At 33.0% G+C, this 23,127-nt stretch overlaps 1 protein-coding gene across 1 annotated transcript in view; it reads right to left on the bottom strand.

Annotated features, from left to right (window-relative positions):
- LOC143042528 (uncharacterized) overlaps positions 1 to 23,127 on the bottom strand; it is an 85,715-nt gene that overhangs the window by 14,312 nt on the left and 48,276 nt on the right. Inside the window, exons 3-4 of the mRNA XM_076214903.1 lie at positions 22,910 to 22,961; positions 20,420 to 20,548 (exon numbers count right to left, since the gene is read on the bottom strand). Of these exons, the coding sequence (XP_076071018.1) occupies positions 20,420 to 20,548; positions 22,910 to 22,961 (181 nt within the window). The remainder of the gene's footprint in view (positions 1 to 20,419; positions 20,549 to 22,909; positions 22,962 to 23,127) is intronic.

Raw genomic sequence — 23,127 nt, 5'->3', positions numbered from 1 at the left:
TCGTTTGTTTATGTAATTTGTACGTGTTTCTCGTTTCTCGTTTTTTTTTATAGATTAGACTTAGTTGGTTTTCCCGTTTGAATGGTTTTACACTAGTAATTTTGGGGGCCCTTTATAGCTTGTTGTTCGGTGTGAGCCAAGGCTCCGTGTTGAAGGCCGTATATTGACCTATAATGGTTTACTTTTATAAATTGTTATTTGGATGGAGAGTTGTCTCATTGGCACTCACACCACATCTTCCTATATCTAAGTAATCACTGAACATTGAAAATGAGGTAAAGGACAATGGACATGTGACAGACGGAATCTTCGTTACATAAGGCATCTATATACAAGGTATGAAGCTTTCAGATCGTCCACCTTCTAAAATATAAAACTTCTAAGAAGTTTGATAACAAAGCCGCCGCCGTAGCAGCCGCCGACGCCGGATCACTTTCCCTATGTCGAGCTTTAAGCGACAAAAGGCGCAGACTCGAAACAAAAAACAAAAATGAAAAACCGGTGCAAGTCGAGGCTCACCGTTAAGATGTACTTTTACCTATATTTGCTTATATTTAATAATTTAGCCGTTTAGGTCTTGGATGCATGGAGTGTTGTCTCATTGGCATTCATACCAACTTTACACTGATGCATATTCTTTAAATAGTAACATCGATTTGTTGCGTGAACCCCTGAGGGTTCACGCATATTTATAAGTTAGAAATATGGTCTATGGAGGAATATTCGGAACCTTAATTATTGTTCATTCGGAACATTTATTCTTCTTATCTGTTTTAGCTTCCTGCAATTAAGAGCACCTCCATACGGAGCATTTAAGATATCTAAAACATGACAATAAAGAACTTTAGACAGATCTCTAACTCAGTTAAATGCTATATTTTCGATATCACAAACTAGTCAAAACATTTACTAAATTTTATCATTGGTATAAGGACATCATTCGTAAATATAGCTCAACATGCAGACTTCTTATACGTTCAGGTATTTCACATCCAATTTTTTATGGAAATATTCTTTATAAAGCACAAAGGTGTCAGTGTCAGTTTTATAAATTGTTACTCGGATTGAGAGTTGTCTAATTGACACTCGTAGCACATCCTCCTATATCTATTTATAAGCAGCAAAATGAATTATTTAACTGGATCCAAACCTATTTCTAATGTGGGACAGGATATTACGGCACAAAATAGAATGATAATCAAGTAGATTTTGTCTTATTTGTATTAACAAAACTTCCACATTTTATGAAACAAAATATCGTAATTGCTCTGAAATATGTATTTTGAAAAGAATAATAATTATATAAATTACTGAGGTATTCTAGGTGAAATATTACCTCTACCAATATTTACCATAGATGTTTCATGTATTGGTAGTAGTTTGACTATTCAAACTGGTAAAAATGAATGCTAACACCATCCAGAAAGAACTATTAAAAGAAAAACATTCCTTATCTCCCTACTTTATGTGTAACACCCCTCTCAACATGTCATATATAATTGTCCTGATTTACAATAAACAGAAAATATTATTCTCCACAAACATGGTAATGAAAATACTGAGATATAATTTACAGGAAATTTAAGAGAATATAGTACCACAGTGGCATAATCTAAAAATTCATCTGGAAAAATATTAGAACACAGTTCAATATTTGACCAGAGGGGCGACGAAAGACGATCAATCTTGATATTTCCAGGTACCAAGTGGGTAATTTTGAAGTACAGCACAAAATCTGATCGTTTGTCAGTACGTGTTCTCATAGAAAAACGAAGGCATCTATATACAAGGTATGAAGCTTTCAGATCGTCCACCTTCTAAAATATAAAACTTCTAAGAAGTTTGATAACAAAGCCGCCGCCGTAGCAGCCGCCGACGCCGGATCACTTTCCCTATGTCGAGCTTTAAGCGACAAAAGGCGCAGACTCGAAACAAAAAACAAAAAACAAAAACCGGTGCAAGTCGAGGCTCACCGTTAAGATGTACTTTTACCTATATTTGCTTATATTTAATAATTTAGCCGTTTAGGTCTTGGATGCATGGAGTGTTGTCTCATTGGCATTCATGCCAACTTTACACTGATGCATATTCTTTAAATAGTAACATCAATTTGTTGCGTGAACCCCTGAGGGTTCACGCATATTTATAAGTTAGAAATATGGTCTATGGAGGAATATTCGGAACCTTAATTATTGTTCATTCGGAACATTTATTCTTCTTATCTGTTTTAGCTTCCTGCAATTAAGAGCACCTCCATACGGAGCATTTAAGATATCTAAAACATGACAATAAAGAACTTTAGACAGATCTCTAACTCAGTTAAATGCTATATTTTCGATATCACAAACTAGTCAAAACATTTACTAAATTTTATCATTGGTATAAGGACATCATTCGTAAATATAGCTCAACATGCAGACTTCTTATACGTTCAGGTATTTCACATCCAATTTTTTATGGAAATATTCTTTATAAAGCACAAAGGTGTCAGTATTCACCTCAAAAACTAACAAAACCTTTGAATAGACTTATTAAGAAGGGATATAGTTACGATACTGTTTTCAGGTCATTAAAGATTGCATATTTTGGCGTTAATATTGATTCACTTCTAGGGTCTTTGCATCGGAACTAAACACATTTATTCAAAAACCAGTTGTTGGCATGACACGGGTTATGTTCTTCTCATATATGTTATGATGATATGATACTAAACCCCTAACGGGAAGGATTGTGCCTGATGTTCATTTGATGAAATCATAATCTTTCAGTCAGTTTAAAGTCTGGAGCTGGCATGTCAGTTAACTGCTAGTAGTCAGTTGTTATTTATGTATTATTGTCATTTTGTTTATTTTCTTTGGTTACATCTTCCGACATCAGACTCGGACTTCTCTTGAACTGAATTTTAATGTGCGTATTGTTATGCGTTTACTTTTCTATATTGGCTAGAGGTATAGGGGGAGGGTTGAGATCTCACAAACATGTTTAACCCCGCCGCATTTTTGCGCCTGTCCCAAGTCAGGAGCCTCTGGCCTTTGTTAGTCTTGTATTATTTCAATTTTAGTTTCTTGTGTACAATTTGGAAATTAGTATGGCGTTCATTATCACTGAACTAGTATATATTTGTTTAGGGGCCAGTTGAAGGACGCCTCCGGGTGCGGGAATTTCTCGCTACATTGAAGACCTGTTGGTGACCTTCTGCTGTTGTTTTTTTCTGTGGTCGGGTTGTTGTCTCTTTGGCACATTCCCCATTTCCATTCTCAATTTTATATAGTTATGAAAGATAAAGCTGATAATCTATATAGAAAAAAAAAGAAAAAGATTCCTATACGTATAATTTTTAAAGAATAATAATGATTCAAAACATGGACACTTGTACCTCAGTCTTTCAAAATTTCACAAAATGGTCAACTAGTAGGAGACATTAATTGATGTTCCTTACGACTGATCATCCAAATAAGCGTAACTCTCCCATGATACAAAAGGTTTCATTAACAAAACACACGAGTAAATAGGGAATGCATTCTAATTGCCTATGATCATGATGATAAAACGTTAATGTACACAAATATGATCATTGATAAATTAAAAGAAACGGTTATCAATGCAGAAGAATTAATTGACTCAAAAGAAAATATTTTAACGATTCTGAACAAAAAAAAAAGAGATTAAACTGCATTTGTTTAATCAATTCTAAAAAAACAATCAATTTGAGTTTAATGGAAAGTAATACAAAATATAGACCCGAGCGTCTCCTCCATATGTGGTATATTTTCACCATCATGCACATATCTGCATCTGTCTGTCTTACTAATAAATGTCTCAGATAAGTTCAAATGGAAAGAAAACATCAAATAATACCCAAACAACAACGAAAAACAGACACTAATCAAACCAAAAAAAGGCTCCGGATTTGGACAGATATTTTAAGTATAATAATTTATTGTGTGTTAATTTGCGTTTTTTGATTAAGTTAAGCCTTCCAATTGATATTTGATAGTGTGTCTCTCTGTGTTGTGATGTTATACTATTGTTTCAGAAAAGGTTTGGTACTATTATAACGTTAATCCCGCTGCAAATGTTTGCACCTGTCCTAAGTCAGGAATCTGATGTACAGTGGTTGCCGTCTGTTTATGTAGTTCATATACGTGTTTCTCGTTTTTATATAGATCATCCCGTTTTTCCCATTTGAATGGTTTTCACTAGTAAGTTTTGGGACTCTTTATAGCTTGCTGCTCGATGAGAGCCTAATCTCCGTGTTGAAGGCCGTACCTTGACCTATAATGGTTTACAGTTTTATAAATTGTTACTCGGATTGAGAGTTGTCTAATTGACACTCGTAGCACATCCTCCTATATCTATTTATAAGCAGCAAAATGAATTATTTAACTGGATCCAAACCCATTTCTAATGTGGGACAGGATATTACGGCACAAAATAGAATGATAATCAAGTAGATTTTGTCTTATTTGTATTAACACAAAACTTCCACATTTTATGAAACAAAATATCGTAATTGCTCTGAAATATGTATTTTGAAAAGAATAATAATTATATAAATTACTGAGGTATTCTAGGTGAAATATTACCTCTACCAATATTTACCATAGATGTTTCATGTATTGGTAGTAGTTTGACTATTCAAACTGGTAAAAATGAATGCTAACACCATCCAGAAAGAACTATTAAAAGAAAAACATTCCTTATCTCCCTACTTTATGTGTAACACCCCTCTCAACATGTCATATATAATTGTCCTGATTTACAATAAACAGAAAATATTATTCTCCACAAACATTTTAATGAAAATACTGAGATATAATTTACAGGAAATTTAAGAGAATATAGTACCACAGTGGCATAATCTAAAAATTCATCTGGAGAAATATTAGAACACAGTTCAATATTTGACCAGAGGGGCGACGAAAGACGATCAATCTTGATATTTCCAGGTACCAAGTGGGTAATTTTGAAGTACAGCACAAAATCTGATCGTTTGTCAGTACGTGTTCTCATAGAAAAACGAAGCTATTTACATCAGTAAACCATTCGATAAGTGTTAACCTCATCAAATTGACAGAAGTGGTTCAAATAAAGGAAAGTACAACTTTTAAAATTTATTTCATCCGCATAACATGCAATGGATGGTCTTGGATATATTGTTCAAATCATATCTGATATTGATACCTTTCAACTTTTCACAATAAACTTAAATGACATTCAACTCTCATAATAAGGTAATATGAATTCCAACGATGATCATTATGAGAAATGATTTACTCAGTATTGCGTAGCAGCACGTCATTGCGCAACCTCATGATTTTAGCGCAATTGCAAGAAATCTTTAAAAAAATTGAAAAAGAATACAAATCTATAAAGCAAATTTCAATGGGGATAAAACATTTTGATAAACTTCAATTATTGGGGTTCTTACCGTTTAGGAATTAGGGACAAACAGCTATACTACTGTCTCGCGTTAGGTTGAAGATTGGCGCGCCCGTCAAAAAGTTTAAACCCGCTGCATATATTTATGCCCTGTCCTATCCTAATTAGTCGAGGATTCATGCATGGTCACCTTTGAACTTATTTCAAACAAAATCGTTGACGTCAGCTATGCTTGTATTTTATACGTTTATGTTTTTTCAAAGATGCAAAAAGCCTATCTTTTTAAAATTTGTTTGTCTCAATTCTCATTTTGGGACATTTATACTTGAAATGATATATTTTATGTTTATTTGCGTCATTATACCTGTTTATTCGTTGGTTGATTACTTTATGTTACCAGAGACATATAATATGTTTTATATGTCTATGATGTTACATGGTACAGGTCTTATGAGTTAAACCTATCTTAAAAGAGTATGTTTAAATTTATTCTTTATTTGTGATGCAACACTGTCACAGGTTACAGTTAGGGTTTGGATCCAGCAAATAATTTTAGCCTCGCTTCATATCTACTAAATTTGCCAGTCCAAAAGTCAGGAGCCTGTAATTTTAGTGGCTGTCGATTATTGTTGTGTGTTTTATTTGTTTTTCGTTTATTGTGTTTTGAATAAATCTGGCTGTTGGTTTCTCACGTCTGAATATTTTACACTAATCAAATGCAGTCATGTATAGTTTCTTTTGCCGAGCGAGTCAAGGCTCCATGTTGAAAGTCGCACTGTGACCTATAGTTGCTAATATATTTCTATTGGTAAACGGACAGAAAGTCACAGGACAAAAAGTCACAGGACATAAAGTCACAAACTTGATAGGACAAAAAGTCACAATATATTCATTTTTAGGTCTAGGAAATTGTTCACAAATCTAGATAAATGACAATTTATTACATCTTTATCATTCAAAAGATACATTTCTTGGTACAATTGAGCCATTTAAGTACCAAGCCACTTTAAAATTTTTGTTTTCATAATATTTGATAATTTATAATATTTATTGAATACATTTAAATAACTAATTAAGTTGCTTTGTATATAATAGTTCAAGCACATTTTTTGTTTTCTTGTTCAAAGAAAAAAATCTCAACATTGAATTGTGACTTTTTGTCTGACTTTTTGTCCTACATTCGTACTATCGTGGGTCTTGGATGGAGAGATGTCTCATTGGCAATGTGTCACATCTTATTTTAGAATGGGTATACTGTCACTTGAATTTCTATCCGAAAATGACTTTACATATATATATGTTCATCTATATTTCGACCCCAAATTAAATTGCATGGCCTTTCAATTACCGTTTTGATCCCTAACATCACTTAAAGAGACATTATTTGTCGAAATCCGGATATAATGTACCAAACTTTTGCACATTATATTTGCGGAATATATCATATTTTCCGCACGTTATTGTTTCTGTTTGGTATTAGATCGATTTTGTTCCATTGGATGATCTGTTTATTTTGTAATAACCATGGCAGTCAGCAGTGTTAAAAAATATCAGTTGTTCGAACTGCTAGTCAAATGCGTTTTGTTGAAATATATTCTTTCACTTTTTAATATTTTGGAAAATGTTGTTTGTGTTGTATTTAGACCCCTCTCCAAATAAATATGTTTTGCATGCACACGTATAAAAACTGACAGATTTTATCCAACCCCCTGTTAGGTTTGAACGTTGTCTTCAAATTGGACTTGTTTACATATCCTAGGAAATAGGCTAACGCCTTGGCATTTAGTTATTGCCTGAAATTTTAAAATTTAATTATTTGCAATGCTTCCAGACAGGCTAGAGTTGTACGCAAAATATCCACTGGGACCACGTGGTTAACGTATCAAGCCCTGACATAAGATTTCAGACCAAGTTGACTTTCAACAAGTAAACTTGCAATATTTCCAAAGCAAGTGTATTTGTGAAAAGTTCACTTAGTTAGATGCAAACAATACAAGTATACTTTTAGTAAATGAGAAAGGTGAAAAACAACTCGACAAGTAAACATTATTAGCATGGAAAGTCAATAAAAACAACACCACAAGATGAGAATAAACATTTTGTTCACTTTGTTGATATAAACTTGTTCAGAAGAAGTTTACAAGTGCACTTTCGAAAAGTCGGAAAGTTTAGAAAACAACTAAACAAGTACACAAAATGAAGTATACAAGATGTGTTGCAATGCTACTATCAGACTAGTAGTATGTTACAAGTGAACAAAGACCATGTACATAAGGCGAGCTCATACTTTTTGCTCACTTTGTCAAAGTGTTCAGAAGAAGTTACCAAGTACACTATCTGAAAGTCGGAAAGTTTAGAAAATAACTAAACAAATAAACACAATCAAGTTCACAAGGTTGGATATAACGCAACTTTACCACTTATTTATGTTAACAAGTTGAGCTGAGAACTGATCAACTCGTGACTATTATAAGCTTCCATAGTATTATGCTAAGACGTACTCTTCGATTGCTAGGATAACAAAAGAAACGAAAAGTTGAACTTCATGATGTTGACTTATTATTAATAAATGTAAAGCTTAGATATCACAACGTTATACCATTATAATGTCACGATAGGTTTATCATACTGTATGTGGACTTTAAACTACACGATGTAAAGCTTAACTAGCATAATGTTATATAACTATAATGCCACGATAAGCTAACCATACAATATGCTCACTAGAAATAACACGACGGAAAGTTGAAAGTACGTGTTGTTGATCTAGGATTGCACAATGTTATATCATTATAATGTCATGATAAGCTAACCATACAATATGCTCACTAGAAATTACACGACGGAAAGTTGAAAGTACGTGTTGTTGAGCTAGGATTGCACAATATTATATCATTATAATGTCATGATAAGCTAACCATACAATATGCTCACTAGAAATTACACGATGTAAAGTTGAAAGTACGTGTTGTTGAGCTAGGATTGCACAATATTATACCACTATAATGTCATGATAAGCTAACCATACAATATGCTCAATAGAACAGAGGAACGAAAGATACCAAAGGGACAGTCAAACTCATAAATCTAAAACAACGCTCACTAGAAATAACACGACGGAAAGTTGAAAGTACGTGTTGTTGATCTAGGATTGCACAATGTTATATCATTATAATATCATGATAAGCTAACCATACAATATGCTTACTAGAAATTACACGACGTACAGTTGAAAGTCCGTGTTGTTGAGCTAGGATTGCACGATGATATATCATTATAATGTTCCGATAGGTTTACCATTAATATGGTCACATTGAATTACAAGACGTTCTGTTAAAACTACATGAAGTTAAGTCTGAATAGCACGATGTTATGTCATCATAATGTTACGGAGGGATAATCATATATTTGGATGACATAAAACGACAGGGCGTACAGTTGAAAGTTTTGAACGTTAAGTCTAGATAGCACGATGTCATATCATTAAAATGTATCGATAGGCTTTTTATAAATGAGTTGACTTATAACAGAATATACAGTTGAAAGTAGACGATGTTAAGTTAAGATATCATGATGTTCTATAATTTTTATGTCACGATAGGCTTATCAAGCACTATTTTGACACGAAACGACACGAAGTTGGAAGAAAGGTCCGCTGATGTAGGACATGAGGTATCTTGCAAATAGTGCCCCAAATGCGTAGTAATAATATGATTGACAAATAGAAAAAATACATTATTCTTCTTTCTATTTACACTGTAACAGTACGGTCCATGTAATATTTGAAATTTTGAAATTTTCACAAAATAATTAAAATTCTAAACATCGTTTTTATATTTGATTGTTTAGATATTTGACCAAACTCTTTTTCTAAATGCTTTTTGAAAGTTTGATTTTTTTTTCAAGTTTTTTATGAAGATATCAGAATTAGAAAAGGGGCAAAAACAAGAATACTGTGGATTCATTTATTTTCGTGGGTACCAATTTTCGTGGTTTGAGGAAAACTTACATATTCGTGGATATTTAATTTCGTGGTTTTTGGCAAAGTCTACACTCATTCCTTTACAAAATGTGTATTTCGTTGAACATTTGAATTCGTGGTTCTCCTGTACCCACGAAATCCACGAAAATTGGTATCCAACGAATATTAATGAATTCACAGTACCTGTAAACTGCGAAACGGAATAAAAGCGGAACGAAACGAAACAAAATGAAATGCACAGCTACGGTTACTTTTAACTTAATGTACAAAATAAGTCAAAAGGAAGGCAGTTGTAAGCCATGAAAAATTGAATAACATAATAGATATTTCTCAAAAGCAGATAATTCGTGTAAAACAAGAAGCACGGCTCTGATTATGATCATTCTTAATTAGGAATAAAACGCACGAAATATATCAAATAATTTTCAATTGCATAATAAATGATTTAAAGAAGAAGTGTTTTCAATCAAATTGGACATCACATGAGATAACAGTATCCTGAAATTTTTTAATGTTTTGCATCTATGGATTTTTTTTTTATTTGAACCGTTATCAAACAAGTAGATATACTTTAAAATAAAAGGTCAGACCTATTTTGTTTCCCCAGCGCCCAACATTTAGGAGTAACAGTGAAAACTCGCAGTAGACCAAACAGCTAGGGTTAATTATGCATGTTATATTTTCTTCACTTTAGACATTTAAAGAAAATTCCCTCAAATTTGATTTCATTTTGTTTTGCTCTACGACTTTTTCAACTGTAGTCGCTATACCGGATAGCACGAACAGACGCCTAACGGATAGAAAAAAGTTTTACGTTGACAAAACTGCTGTTATCCGTTGGGAGTCCATTCATGCACTGACAAAATAAAACGGATAGTGTATGGATCTTTCTGAAAATGTACCACAAGGTTCCATATCGCAAAGGAAAGGCAGGGATAAAGTGTGGGGGTAATTGCCTCAAAAGTTCAGGAATTAGCGGCCAAAAACAAGCATTGTTGTGTCCAGACAATTACTTAAAGTCAAGTGTATAGATCTTTTTGAAATTGTACAGTAAGTAACCATACCACAAAGGGGAATTTGGGATTGAGTCTGTGGGTAATTACTGAAGAGGAGGTAAAAGTGGGGAAGGGGGGGTTATTTTTTTCATATTTTTTTTCTTAAATTTTTCTATTGATTTATATTTCGTTTTTGTATATTAAAGCATACAATACTGATATATATCAGGAGATACACACCGAATTGCGCAATAGCAAGACATCTTCGTTTTCAGACTATCGTGTAATATTGGACCAGGAAGAAATCTTCGATTGCACATTATTGCGCAATAGCAAATAATTTCAATTGAAAATAAATACAAATATTTCAATTGAAAATGAATACAAATATTTCAATTTCAAATTTTAAAGATCTTTCACCACATTTATTATGTGTCAGAAACCTATATTATGTCATAAATTTGATTACAATCCAAATTCAGTCTGAATCAAGCTTAAATAATGTGTCGAAACTTGCACCAACTGTTCATGGTTCCACCACTGCGGTCGAATCAGGCTGCACTCAGCGAAGCATTTTATTTAGTTATTGTACGACAATCAACCTTGAGCAACCGATCTCTGCACGATGGATTTTGCCATTGTGGCCACATCAATACTGCCCGCGAAAAACCAGGACAATGTAAGAATTTTGAGTAAAGCATTTACCTGCGAAACGCTGAAAATATTCGAATATTTGAAAGTCAAGTAAATATAAGAACCGCGAAATACGAAATTTCCAACCTGGTGTCTATCTATGAAAAGTTTATTTACATATATTATAACAGTTTCCTGACTCCAAGCTACTAATATTTGATCTGACTCTCAGCGGCTAGTAGTGTAAAACAGATATCAACAACCACCAACATTCGCGGCTAGCACAACGTTCATAGCGACACCATAAATTAAAAATTTCTTCCGGATCAATTCTTTGAACTAAAATCAATGATAAAAGGCAATATTTTATCAATATGCAATCGATAAAAATTGAAAACAAAACGTTGAAAATTGCATGAGACCGAAGCAATTTTTCTGGATTTACCTTCTTCAGGCACGTCAAAGGCCGAATATTTGAAAGCGAACAGTTTAGTAAGAACCAAAATAGTTGATTAAAGTTAATCATTCAAAATGTACTTGAATTTTGATGATTTCATTTGCCGACATGATTGCAAGCTGAACCTATTTAAAGTAAAAAGTCATAAAGCAACAAAAAAAAAAATTGAAATCAAGTATAGAGCAATTTTATTGGTTAAAGTTCAGTTGAAAATATATATACATACTACTCGGCCTAATGAGAGTTGCCCCAGTTTTCACTGTTTTTCGTAAATGATGAGCGAATAGTTTTAAATTATACTAGAACACACCCGCGAAATCGCGGACATTCAGAGCGTAGTTTAAAGTATGGAAAGTGTTGTTGGAAGAATTTTGTAAATTACTGAATGACTGGAGATTTCAGCAAAAGTATCATAAGTCATAGGTTATTGGGGATATTAAAATGTTTTTTTTTTATCCCTCCACCTTAATTTCCAAAGTTCCCAAATTTTGGTTTTCTATCAATTTCAATATGAACATACACTTAGTATGTTATGATCATTAAAGTAAGGAGCCTGCAATTCAGTGGTTGTCGTTTGTTTATGTGTTACATATTTGTTTTTCGTTCATTTTTTGTACATAAATAAGGCCGCTAGTTTTCTCGTTTGCTTTGTTTTACATTGTCATTTCGGGGCCTTTTGAAGCTGAGTATGCGGTATGGGCTTTGCTCTTTGTTGAAGGCCGTACGGTGACCTATAGTTGTTAATTTCTGTGTCATTTTGGTCTGTTATGGAGAGTTGTCTCAACATGGCAATCATACCACATCTTCTTTTTTATTGTAATCAATGAATTTTGTAAAAGATTTAATGACTGGAGAATTTCAGAAAAGGTATTAAAAGTTCACATGAATAATTTTAGGATTATCTGTATATTATGAACATTCATTACTATATAAATAAAGTGTATTTACCTTCAATTCTAAGTTTACTAATCGATCCATGGTGGTCATTGATATAGTATACAGACCCTCTCTATTTAATAAACTCTGTGACCGCCGTAGACAGTAAACTTGAAAATGATAGCAGATAAAATTCTGAAAATACACTTTATTCATAGCATATGTTCAAAGTATACAGAAAAAGGCAAACCGGAAGTCTAATCTGACTTAAAATTTCGTCCAATGACGGGACAATATCTGGATGCCTTTTTTCTCGTTTTTCTCCCAAAATAACTCAATCTGAATAATCATATGAATGGATGACAAATGCGGCTATGCACTGTACCTATAGGACACAGAGGCGTGTTGATTAATTTATTGTGGAAAGAAGAGAAGCGACACACAAAATGAGGTCTTCTCGTTTAATAGTATAGATATCTGAAACGCTAAACTTATTGAGATTTTTTAAAACGTAAATACACTTTTTCGATGCAGTTTAACTGCCTGCCTCTGGTTTCATTCTTCACACAAACTTTTAAGTAACAGTAACTGTTAATTTCATTTTGTTTCGTTTTGTTCCGCTAGTATTTCGTTTCGCAGTTAACAGGTGCGCCTCTTTGCGGCCCTTTTCTAAATTTGGTATCTTCATCAATTACTTTCAAAAATCAAACTTTCAAAACAGCGAAATAATCAAAACTGTACGTTAAGTTTAGTACTTTTAAAGTTTGATCAAACATCTAAACTATAAAATCTAAAAACGATATTGATAATTCTACAATTTCAATTATTTGGTGAAAATTTTGAAAATCAAAACTTTTTAAAAATTCAGAATTTTTAAAATTTTGAAACTCTGATCAAAATTCCAAAATTCTAAAATTGGAAAACATTTCTAAATTTTGAATTGATATACGGACCGTACTGTAACATTGTAAATAGAAAGTAGAATAAAGTATTTTTAATTTATTCTGTTTAGATCATATTATTACTACGCATATGCGGCACTATTTGCAAGATACCTTAGGTCCTACATCATTGGACATTTTTCCACCTTCGTGTCGTTTCGTTTGATAAGCCTATCGTGACATAAAAATGATATAACATCGTGATATCTAAGCTAAACACCGTCTACTTTGCACTAGTACTGCATATTCTGTCGACATAAGTCAACTCATTATATAAAAAGCCTATCGATACATGTTAATGATATGACATCGTGCTATCTAGACTTAACGTTCAAAACTTTCAACTGTACGCCTTGTCGTTTTATGTCATCCAAATATATGATAATCCCTCCGTAACATTATGATGACATAACATCGTGCTATTCAGACTTAACTTCATGTAGTTTTAACAGAACGTCTTGTAATTCCATGTGACCATATTAAATGGTAAGCGTATCGGGACATAATAATGATATACCATCGTGCAATCCTAGCTCAACAACACGGACTTTCAACTTTACGTCGTGTAATTTCTAGTGGGCATATTGTATGGTTAGCTTATCATGACATTATAATGATATAATAGTGTGCAATCCTAGCTCAACAACACGTACTTTCAACTTTACGTCGTGTAATTTCTAGTGAGCATTTTGTATGATAAGGCTATCGGGACATTATAATGATATACCATCGTGCAATCTTAGCTCAACAACACGTACTTTCAACTTTACCTCGTGTAATTTCTATTTAGCATATTGTATGATAAGCCTATCGGGACATTATAATGATATACCATCGTGCAATCCTTGCTCAACACCACGGACTTTCAACTGTACGTCGTGTAATTTCTATTTAGCATATTGTATGATAAGCCTATCGGGACATTATAATGATATACCATCGTGCAATCTTAGCTCAACAACACGTACTTTCAACTTTACGTCGTGTAATTTCTATTTAGCATGTTGTATGATAAGCCTATCCGGACATTATAATGATATAACATTGTGCAATCCTAGCTCAACAACACGTACTTTCAATTTTACGTCGTGTTATTTCTAGTAAGCATATTGAATGGTGAGCTTATCATGACATTATAATGATATAACATTGTGCAATCCTAGCTCAACAACACGTACTTTCATCTTTACTTCGTGTAATTTCTAGTGAGCATATTGTATGGTTAGCTAATCATGACATTATAATGATATAATATTGTGCAATCCTAGCTCAACAACACGTACTTTCAACTTTCCGTCGTGTAATTTCTAGTGAGAATATTGTATGGTTAGCTTATCATGACATTATAATGATATAACATTGTGCAATCCCAGATCAACAACACGTACTTTCAACTTTCCGTCGTGTTATTTCTAGTGAGCATATTGTATGGTTAGCTTATCGTGGCATTATAGTTATATAACATTATGCTAGTTAAGCTTTACATCGTGTAGTTTAAAGTCCACATACAGTATGATAAACCTATCGTGACATTATACTGGTATAACGTTGTGATATCTAAGCTTTACATTTATTAATAATAAGTCAACATCATGAAGTTCAACTTTTCGTTTCTTTTGTTATCCTAGCAATCGAAGAGTACGTCTAAGCATAATCCAGTATCAAGTTAACATCGTGTAATGTCAACTTAACAATATGTAGTTTCAACTCAACGTTACGTGTTATAAGCATATCATCATAACGCCGTCGCGTACCACGATGCTGTAACAACATCAACACTTGAAGTTGCAAGTCAACACTAAGCAGATTCAACTTAGCATTTTATTATCTAAAGTTTTCATTTTGATGATTTAATTCCTCAACCCGCTGTATTAACTTTACATTGGAAGCTTCAGCATAACGTTTTGTAAATCTCTAATATATGACAGCTGAGGCTTTCCATATATTTTGATAGGGAATCTAAATTATAGATGTCGCAGGTTATAAATTGCAATGGCGAAACTATGTCTTGGGGAATGAATGTATATCAATCAAAGCTGTGCAAAAGACTGGCTTCAGATGATGAAGTCTGAAGGTTCGAGGAAGATTATTTCAAATATTCATAGATATAAATTGTTTGGAAGACTAAATACAATGAGACATCCAATTTTTAACATACCCCTCAATCAATATGTAAAGTTACAACTGAATCCTGAATTGGTGTAAGCTGAGGGATACATATTTTACAAATTAATGGAAACTTAAGTGTAAGTTACTAAGATAACAATCCTTTTAAAAGACAACTCAAAGATACTTTCAAATACAAAACTGTATATATTGAAAATGACCTTCCACGACAATAACGAACGGGCAACTACAATAACAGAACACTTCTTAAAGCCCTAGGTAGGGAAAAAGATTTTAAAACAATTGGAGGACGAATACAAATATTTTGAAGCTATAAGAGCAAGTGTTTTATTCAATAAAAGTGAAATCCCAGGTATACTCAACCCACAACACATACCTGATCCTTCCATGTTATGCTGGTAATAAGAAACTATTTGTTTCTCATATAGTGAAAATAAAGCTTCTTAATGTAGTGTCAATAGTAAAATTCAAAATCAGAAAAGGTCAGTATCATCTAATGTGAAAAATATTCCAAATAATTGGGTGTCTGATAAATGAATGTGTACACAATATAGAATGCTCGAATGGTTTACAAAAAGATTTTGATGATTTATATAATAGTTGTGTTGATATTATGCATGAAGAAATGAACAATAAACCTAAACCAAGAGTAAAAGTTTGGAATGGTACCAACAATAAAAGACGGCGATTTAAAAAAAACTGGTGAAAAAACGAACTGACTGAAAAATGGAACAATGTATGTGAAGCTGCAAAAAAGGGCATACGATACAGTTACAGGGCAGGTAATGACGTTGTTAACGTTAAATATAATGATTGCGACGTCAAACTATGACCTATCGGGAAAAGATGCATTTTTCGACTGCATTTTATCATTCAAAGTGATTTAATTTGAAAACGAGTTCATGGACCACTCATTTCTAAAATGACATTTGTTTTGATTACTTATGAAGAATTTAGTTGTACCAATTTGCAAGAAGTGTCAATAATGCAATTGTTTTAAATTTGATAAATATTTAGCATAATATGACGTGTTTTTCTACATTTATGAACATTTGATAAATATGAGTTATTTGTGAAAATAAAATGCATAAATTTAAAGGACATCATTAAAACAAAATCCAGAGGCTCCTGACCTGAAATGTTGCGGTGTTTATCATGCTCAAACATTCCCCAAATACCATTAGAAAATGTAGAATAAACACACACAAAACAATATCAGAGTAAACTCAGTTTATAAGAAGTACGTATCAAAATAAGTAACTAAAGAAACTAGGCAAAATGACAATGATACATAAATTAACTTTGGTCTACTGACAATAACTCCCATGCCAGCTTCAGACCTCAACTAAACTAATTCAAAGAATATGTCTTCACCATATGAAAATCAAGCACAGCCTCAGTTGATCACGGTAAACTATTATGTGAGCCTGAACATTTCTTAGATGAGCTTAGATAATACATAAAGTGTAGCCTAAGAATCCTTGATATATTTTTCTTTGACAAATTTTTACGATACTGTAGATACTTTACTTTTTATTCAACCAAATGAATCGCAGTCTTGTTCTTGCGCGTAGGAATCATGTGTCCTCATCATATAAAAATCAGATTTCTAAGTAATAATTTAGTGTTTACTAAAAGGATGACAATAATATTTTGTTTTTGGAATAAGGAAGAGGGAGGTCACGGTGAGAGTTGTTAAGCTTGGACTAGTTTTGAAATTCTAAAATTGGTGATAAAGCCCAATTTGATGCAGATGATCCAGAACGATTTCATTACTGCAGTTGATAATTTTACCATACACACCTTTCCTAAGAGGGGAAGGAAGGTTCCCGTAAGATTTAAAAGTATGACTGGAAAAGAAAAATTATCCATTAACTATTCAGCAATCAATTGCTATACATTTAAGCCTCTGGACAACTTCACAAAAATCACCAGCACCGTATCAGGACCCACCAGCACAGAATTAACACATGTCTAAACTGAGAAAATGTACAATTTTAAAAAATTGCACTGGTTTGGTGACCAAAAAAAAATTCGTGTTCATTTGGTTAAAGAAAGCAGGCTGCAGGAGTATTTTTGTTTTATTTTTTCAGTTCCTGTTTTTTTTAAAAGTGAGCACTTTTTTAGTTACTCTTACTGAAACAGTTTAAAGAGTCAAATTTTTAATTTCATATGAATACATTAGAAACAAAATTAAAACATTTGAACTGTTTCCTTCCTTCTGTTATACTATAAAAGGTCAAAAATCATCTTTGTTTTCATATTCTCAATGATCACCAGCACCAGTCAGGACCGAATCATCAGCACGGAACGTTTTACTAGCAGGATAACCTCACCCACCGTGAGCTACATACTTGTACCTATGAAGAGTTTTTTACATATGCTTAATGTCTTGATCAGTCTTCAGCATGTTCAGATAGGTTAAAAAAAACTTAATTTTGGAGTTGAATTTTGCACTTGTAGTCTTTTTTAGCTTAATTTAAATGTAAATTATTAAAAATTATTCAGTATAAATGATGCAATTTTTCATCATGTCATTTTCATTCTTCATACACTTCTTCAGATGTATGTATGATTTAACTAGATAACAGCAATCAAGCAGATCATCAAATTACCTCCGATTCTTACATTATGGAGTTAGTTTTAAAAATTCAATTCGCACGGAACAAAAAATCAAACATATATAAGTCATTTACATAAAATCGTAAAAAGGAAAGTTAAGCATGTACTGTACACGGAAGATACATACAAACGAAATTTTGTTTTCTTCATTTAGGTGCAACTATATCGAGACATACACAGTGACGAAACAACACCATACATATATATATATGTTCTACCACTGCATCGAGTGTCATACGATATTTATCCACTCGAGACAATTAAATTTTCAAATTTAAAAGTTAGGCTCACCGAGCGTTTTAAAAATTTAAAATTTAACTGTCGAGAGTGGATAAATATCGTATTACACGATATTTGGTGGTAGAATATGTTTCTCTATTGAAATTCAAACAATATGCAGGGAAACGTATTTCATCTTTTCAAATGATCTGCAAAAAGATGTCTTCTTTTTATGTGACGTCATCAGGCATGATCGCCTTTTTTCATGCCGTCACAGTCGGAAATTTAGAGGAAAGCAAGAAAATTCGACGTCATAATCGGATGTTAACGAATGAAGAACTGAGATCAAACACACGTTGATTAAATTTTGTTATACAATGAGTGCAGAAAGGGATAAATTGGCAAAGAATTAGAGAACCAGTTTTATTAGTTCTTAGCACCATAAAGATACCTCATTTATAAGAATTATCTTAGTATGCAGCAGAAAAATATGTCTTATCCACTTAACACAAAAGGTATTCAAGAAACAATTATAAGTGCAAAGAATATATTGTAAAAGCTCAAATGACGAATGCAGACACTTCGTTTTTATATCAATTTTACAGTCACGAAAATAAAAGAGGGACGAAAGATACCAAAGGGACAGTCAAACTCATAAATCTAAAACAAACTGACAACGCCATGGCTAAAAATGAAAAAGACAAACAGAAAAGCAATAGTACACATGACACAACATAGAAAACTAAAGAATAAACAACAAGAACCCCACCAAAAACTAGGGGTGATCTCAGGTGCTCCGGAAGGGTAAGCAGATCCTGCTCCACATGTGGCACCCGTCGTGTTGCTTATGTGATTACAAATCCGGTAAATAGTCTAATTCGGTAGGTCACATTCATGAAAGGGAAGGGGATTGTAGTTACGACGTAAAGAAAATATCTGATGTCATTTGTGAAACGGTTATTCCATAACGGTCAACCAACTCGTGATGGCGTCCGTAAAATTTACGAAGGGATGATTTCAACTTCACCATTTGGAACTCTTGGTTTAATAGCTTTCTTGTGACCAGTAACCCTCTATCAAGAAAATCATGATAGGCAATGCAAGCACGGGAATATCGTATCAATTGGGAGATATCTACCCCGTATGCAGGTGCTGCTGGAATGTTGCTACTTAGAAATGGAAAGTTCACAATTGGAAAGCTGAAATCATCTCTTTTGTCGTAAGGTTTTGTTTTCAACCGACCCTCATTGTCAATTTCTGGATGTAAGTCAAGATATGAAGCCGACTTAACTGTATCTGTAGTATCCTTTATCTCCAATTCGATGGGATAGATGCGTTCCACATAGTCACCAAATTTTGAATTGTTTAGTGAAAGAACGTCATCTATATAGCGGAAAGTAGAGTTAAATGATATTGCTAACTTCTTATCTTTCTTCCCAAATGACTAGTGAACGTTAACTTACCGAGGAAAACAACACTTATTGATAAAAGTGATACAAAACATGTTTCTTAATACTCACAAGACAGAGATCAGCCGAAAGCCCCAAATGGGTCTTCAACACAGTGAGAACATGACGTACTCTTAGGCGGGCTTCAGTGCAAATATACGTCATACTTAACTCCAAAACATAAATAAACTAAAATCAAAAACATCCTACAAGACTGAGAAAGGACAGGGGCTCCTCACTTGAGACAGACACACACATACGGAGGGGGACAAACATGTTTTGTAAGATCTCATCCCTTCCCCTATACATCTAGCCAATGCAAAAAAACACACAGCAATACGCAAACCAAAACTCAATTCAGAAAGAGTCCGAATTCAATGTCAGAAATGTAACAAAATGACAATGATACATAAATCAACAAAGGACAACTAGCGGTTACTGACATGCCTGCTTCAGACCTCAATTAAACTGATTTCAGATTATGTCTTCATCTTATGATAATCAAGTACAATCCCTCTTGATAGGGAGTATAGTATCATACCATCATAAAATGGATGATAAGAATATAACATAAACATTCCGACAACTGATTTTATTTCTTATGCAACGACCGTATTACTGAATCTATACTATCCCTCTAAGCAAGTATCTAAGCATGTATTTAACCATACTGGTTTAAAACGATCTGTATGAAACAGTGTATTTATGTTACTAAGTAGGGTACAAAAATGTCGTACCTCATGCTCTGTAATTGCTCCTACTAATTCGTCTCCATCTTGAACACCATTTTGGCTTATTATAGCTTTGTTCTTTCCATAATCTAGTATTTCTTCGTTTTTCCTATCCGAACCAACCCATTGGATTTGCTTCCCAAAAAAAAGGAAAAAATAGTAACAATTTTAAAACACATTTGAATAAATATCATGAATATCAATTTCAGTTACAATTGGTTTGGTATAATATAAGAATGATTGGTACAGACGATTCATCAAAATAAATATGTATTTTCGGTTGAACTAATTTATGATGAAGGCTATTACCAGAGTTAACGGCATCGAGACCTTTGTTGGCAAATGCAAGTTTGAGAAACGATCTGTTTTCTCTCTTATCATCTTTTCCAATTCGAACTGGTTTAAAAAGTCTGTGACTAGCAATATCCGAAATGATAGCTGTTAGTTTGTATTGGTTTGAATGAGGGTTTGTAACAGTGGTTTCCAAACCGAGTTGTTCAGAGAATGTTGTTTTCTAAGAGGTAATGAAAATATCTTTATGCAAAAGTTATGAATGCCAATGGTTTTTGTATAATAGAAAATATGCCTTAAACAGAGATATCATGGAATACAGTTGATAATGTTCATTACATTTATCGAGCTTTATAGGAAGATACCGTAACCATTATTTTTGTCATTGCAATCATATGATGTCGCAATTTCCAATTGCCGATTCCAATGGTCTTCTTTGTGTCTACGGAGAGGCGTTGCAAGAAGGGGATTGTTAGTCCTGTGGTATATTTTCATACACTTCACGACTGTTACATTCTACATTCTTTATATAGAAATAAAATTGAAGGCAGTTGACTAACTGTGTCAGTTTTACTCTTTCTGAATGAATAAGTATAAACATAAGGAGATGAGGTGTGATAACAACGATATAACTTTCCACAGAAATTCAAATAAAGTGAATATAAGCAATTAGAGTACGTCCTTCAACAGCTAACAAACAAAAACTGCATAGTCGGCTGTAAAAAACTCCGACATGAAAAATATGATCAAATTGAATTTAGAAACCTCTAACAAAGAGCAAAACAGCTCACAACTAACAAACAGACATAAACCAACGACAAACACTGAACTGCTTGCTCCTGCGTTTATACTGGATCATAACGAATGTGACAGGGTTTAACATGTTTTTGAGCACTCTATCATCCCCTTAACCTGGTGTAGTTAAGAACACACTATGATCAATTAGGACAGCACATGTTACAAAATGTCTATCTTGAACTGTAACATTTTCTCCAGACTTAACGTTCCGCAAAACAAATCAACTAATAAATTATTCATCTAAATAGTTTGGGCTGGAAAAGAAAACGTCTAGTGTTAAAATAAATACACCTTACTTTAAATACATACCTTATTAACTACAAATGTATGATCCTATTATTCTAATTAAGTCATTAGAAAACGGAAATTATGCAATTTACTTATTCACGGAGGGAACACATATAGATTGCCAGTCTAACCTATTTTGATAAGGATTATTACAAGACAATGGTTAACCTCCATGTTTATTGATTTTTCATCTCCAATAAAAATCACAGACGTATGGAATAGTTGTTGAACAACAACCATTCTTATGTGAGGCTCCGAAAGTATCTTCTTCCAATTCAAAAATAAAGGCAACAGTAGTTTACCGCTGTTCAAAACTTATAAATCCATGGGGAAAAAAACAAAATCGGGGTAACAAACTAAAACCGAGGGAAACGCATTAAATATAAGAGGAGAACAACGACACAACACAAAATGTAACACACACAGAAACGGACCAAGCATCAGACAAAATCCTACGAGAATAACAAATATAACATCAAAACCAAATACATGAATTTGGGATAGACGAGTACCGTGACACGTTTTATCGCAATGTGAAATAACACTCAAAAATAAGAGAAAACAAACGACGCAACGTTAAGATGTAACACACACAGAAACGAACAATAATATAACTATGGCCATATTCCTGACTTGGTACAGGACATTTTTAAAGGAAAAAATGGTGGGTTGAACCTGGTTTTGTGGCATGCAAAACCTCGCACTTTAATGGCAATGTTAAATATAACATTGAAATGACAACATAATATTACAGGACTACAATATAAATAAATAGGAGAACGTATTAGACAAAGAAACACATGCTCAAACATTGACTCATTAATCATGAAACATTAGACCATAAGAAATTATATTCAAAAACACATCAATGATTCATTTCTGAAAATCAAACTACCCTACTACTCAGGTTTTTTATTTATTTTAAAAGTAAGGTCTGTTGATTAAAAATAACAAATACTTTTCATCTTTTGTGACATAATGGACATGATGAGATTTGCTGATTTAAATCAATGTACACTTTTGTGAGACATTTTTACCATTATTTCGTTTTAAAGTCAAAATATGTGTAAAGTGGACTACTTTTCTACTTATTATAAATATAATGATACAGAATCCTACCTGTACAATTTCTTTTGTGTATACTTGAGTCTTTTCATGATGATTTTCATCCCTACAATGTTAAATGTTTTACTTTGAAAACATGTTTGTAGCATACTCAATATTTCTTAAAAGTGTTTTAACATCTAAACACACGTGAATAAATATATAATAAAATTGATCATGTTAATTGGGAATGTGTTAAAGAGAAAACAATCCGGCCATAGGATGTGAAACAG

Source organism: Mytilus galloprovincialis, chromosome 1 (genome assembly GCF_965363235.1).
Source record: "Mytilus galloprovincialis chromosome 1, xbMytGall1.hap1.1, whole genome shotgun sequence".
NCBI classification, from domain to species: domain Eukaryota; kingdom Metazoa; phylum Mollusca; class Bivalvia; order Mytilida; family Mytilidae; genus Mytilus; species Mytilus galloprovincialis.
The sequence above is the reverse complement of the archived record's forward strand: the minus strand, read 5'-3'. Positions and strand labels throughout refer to the sequence as shown.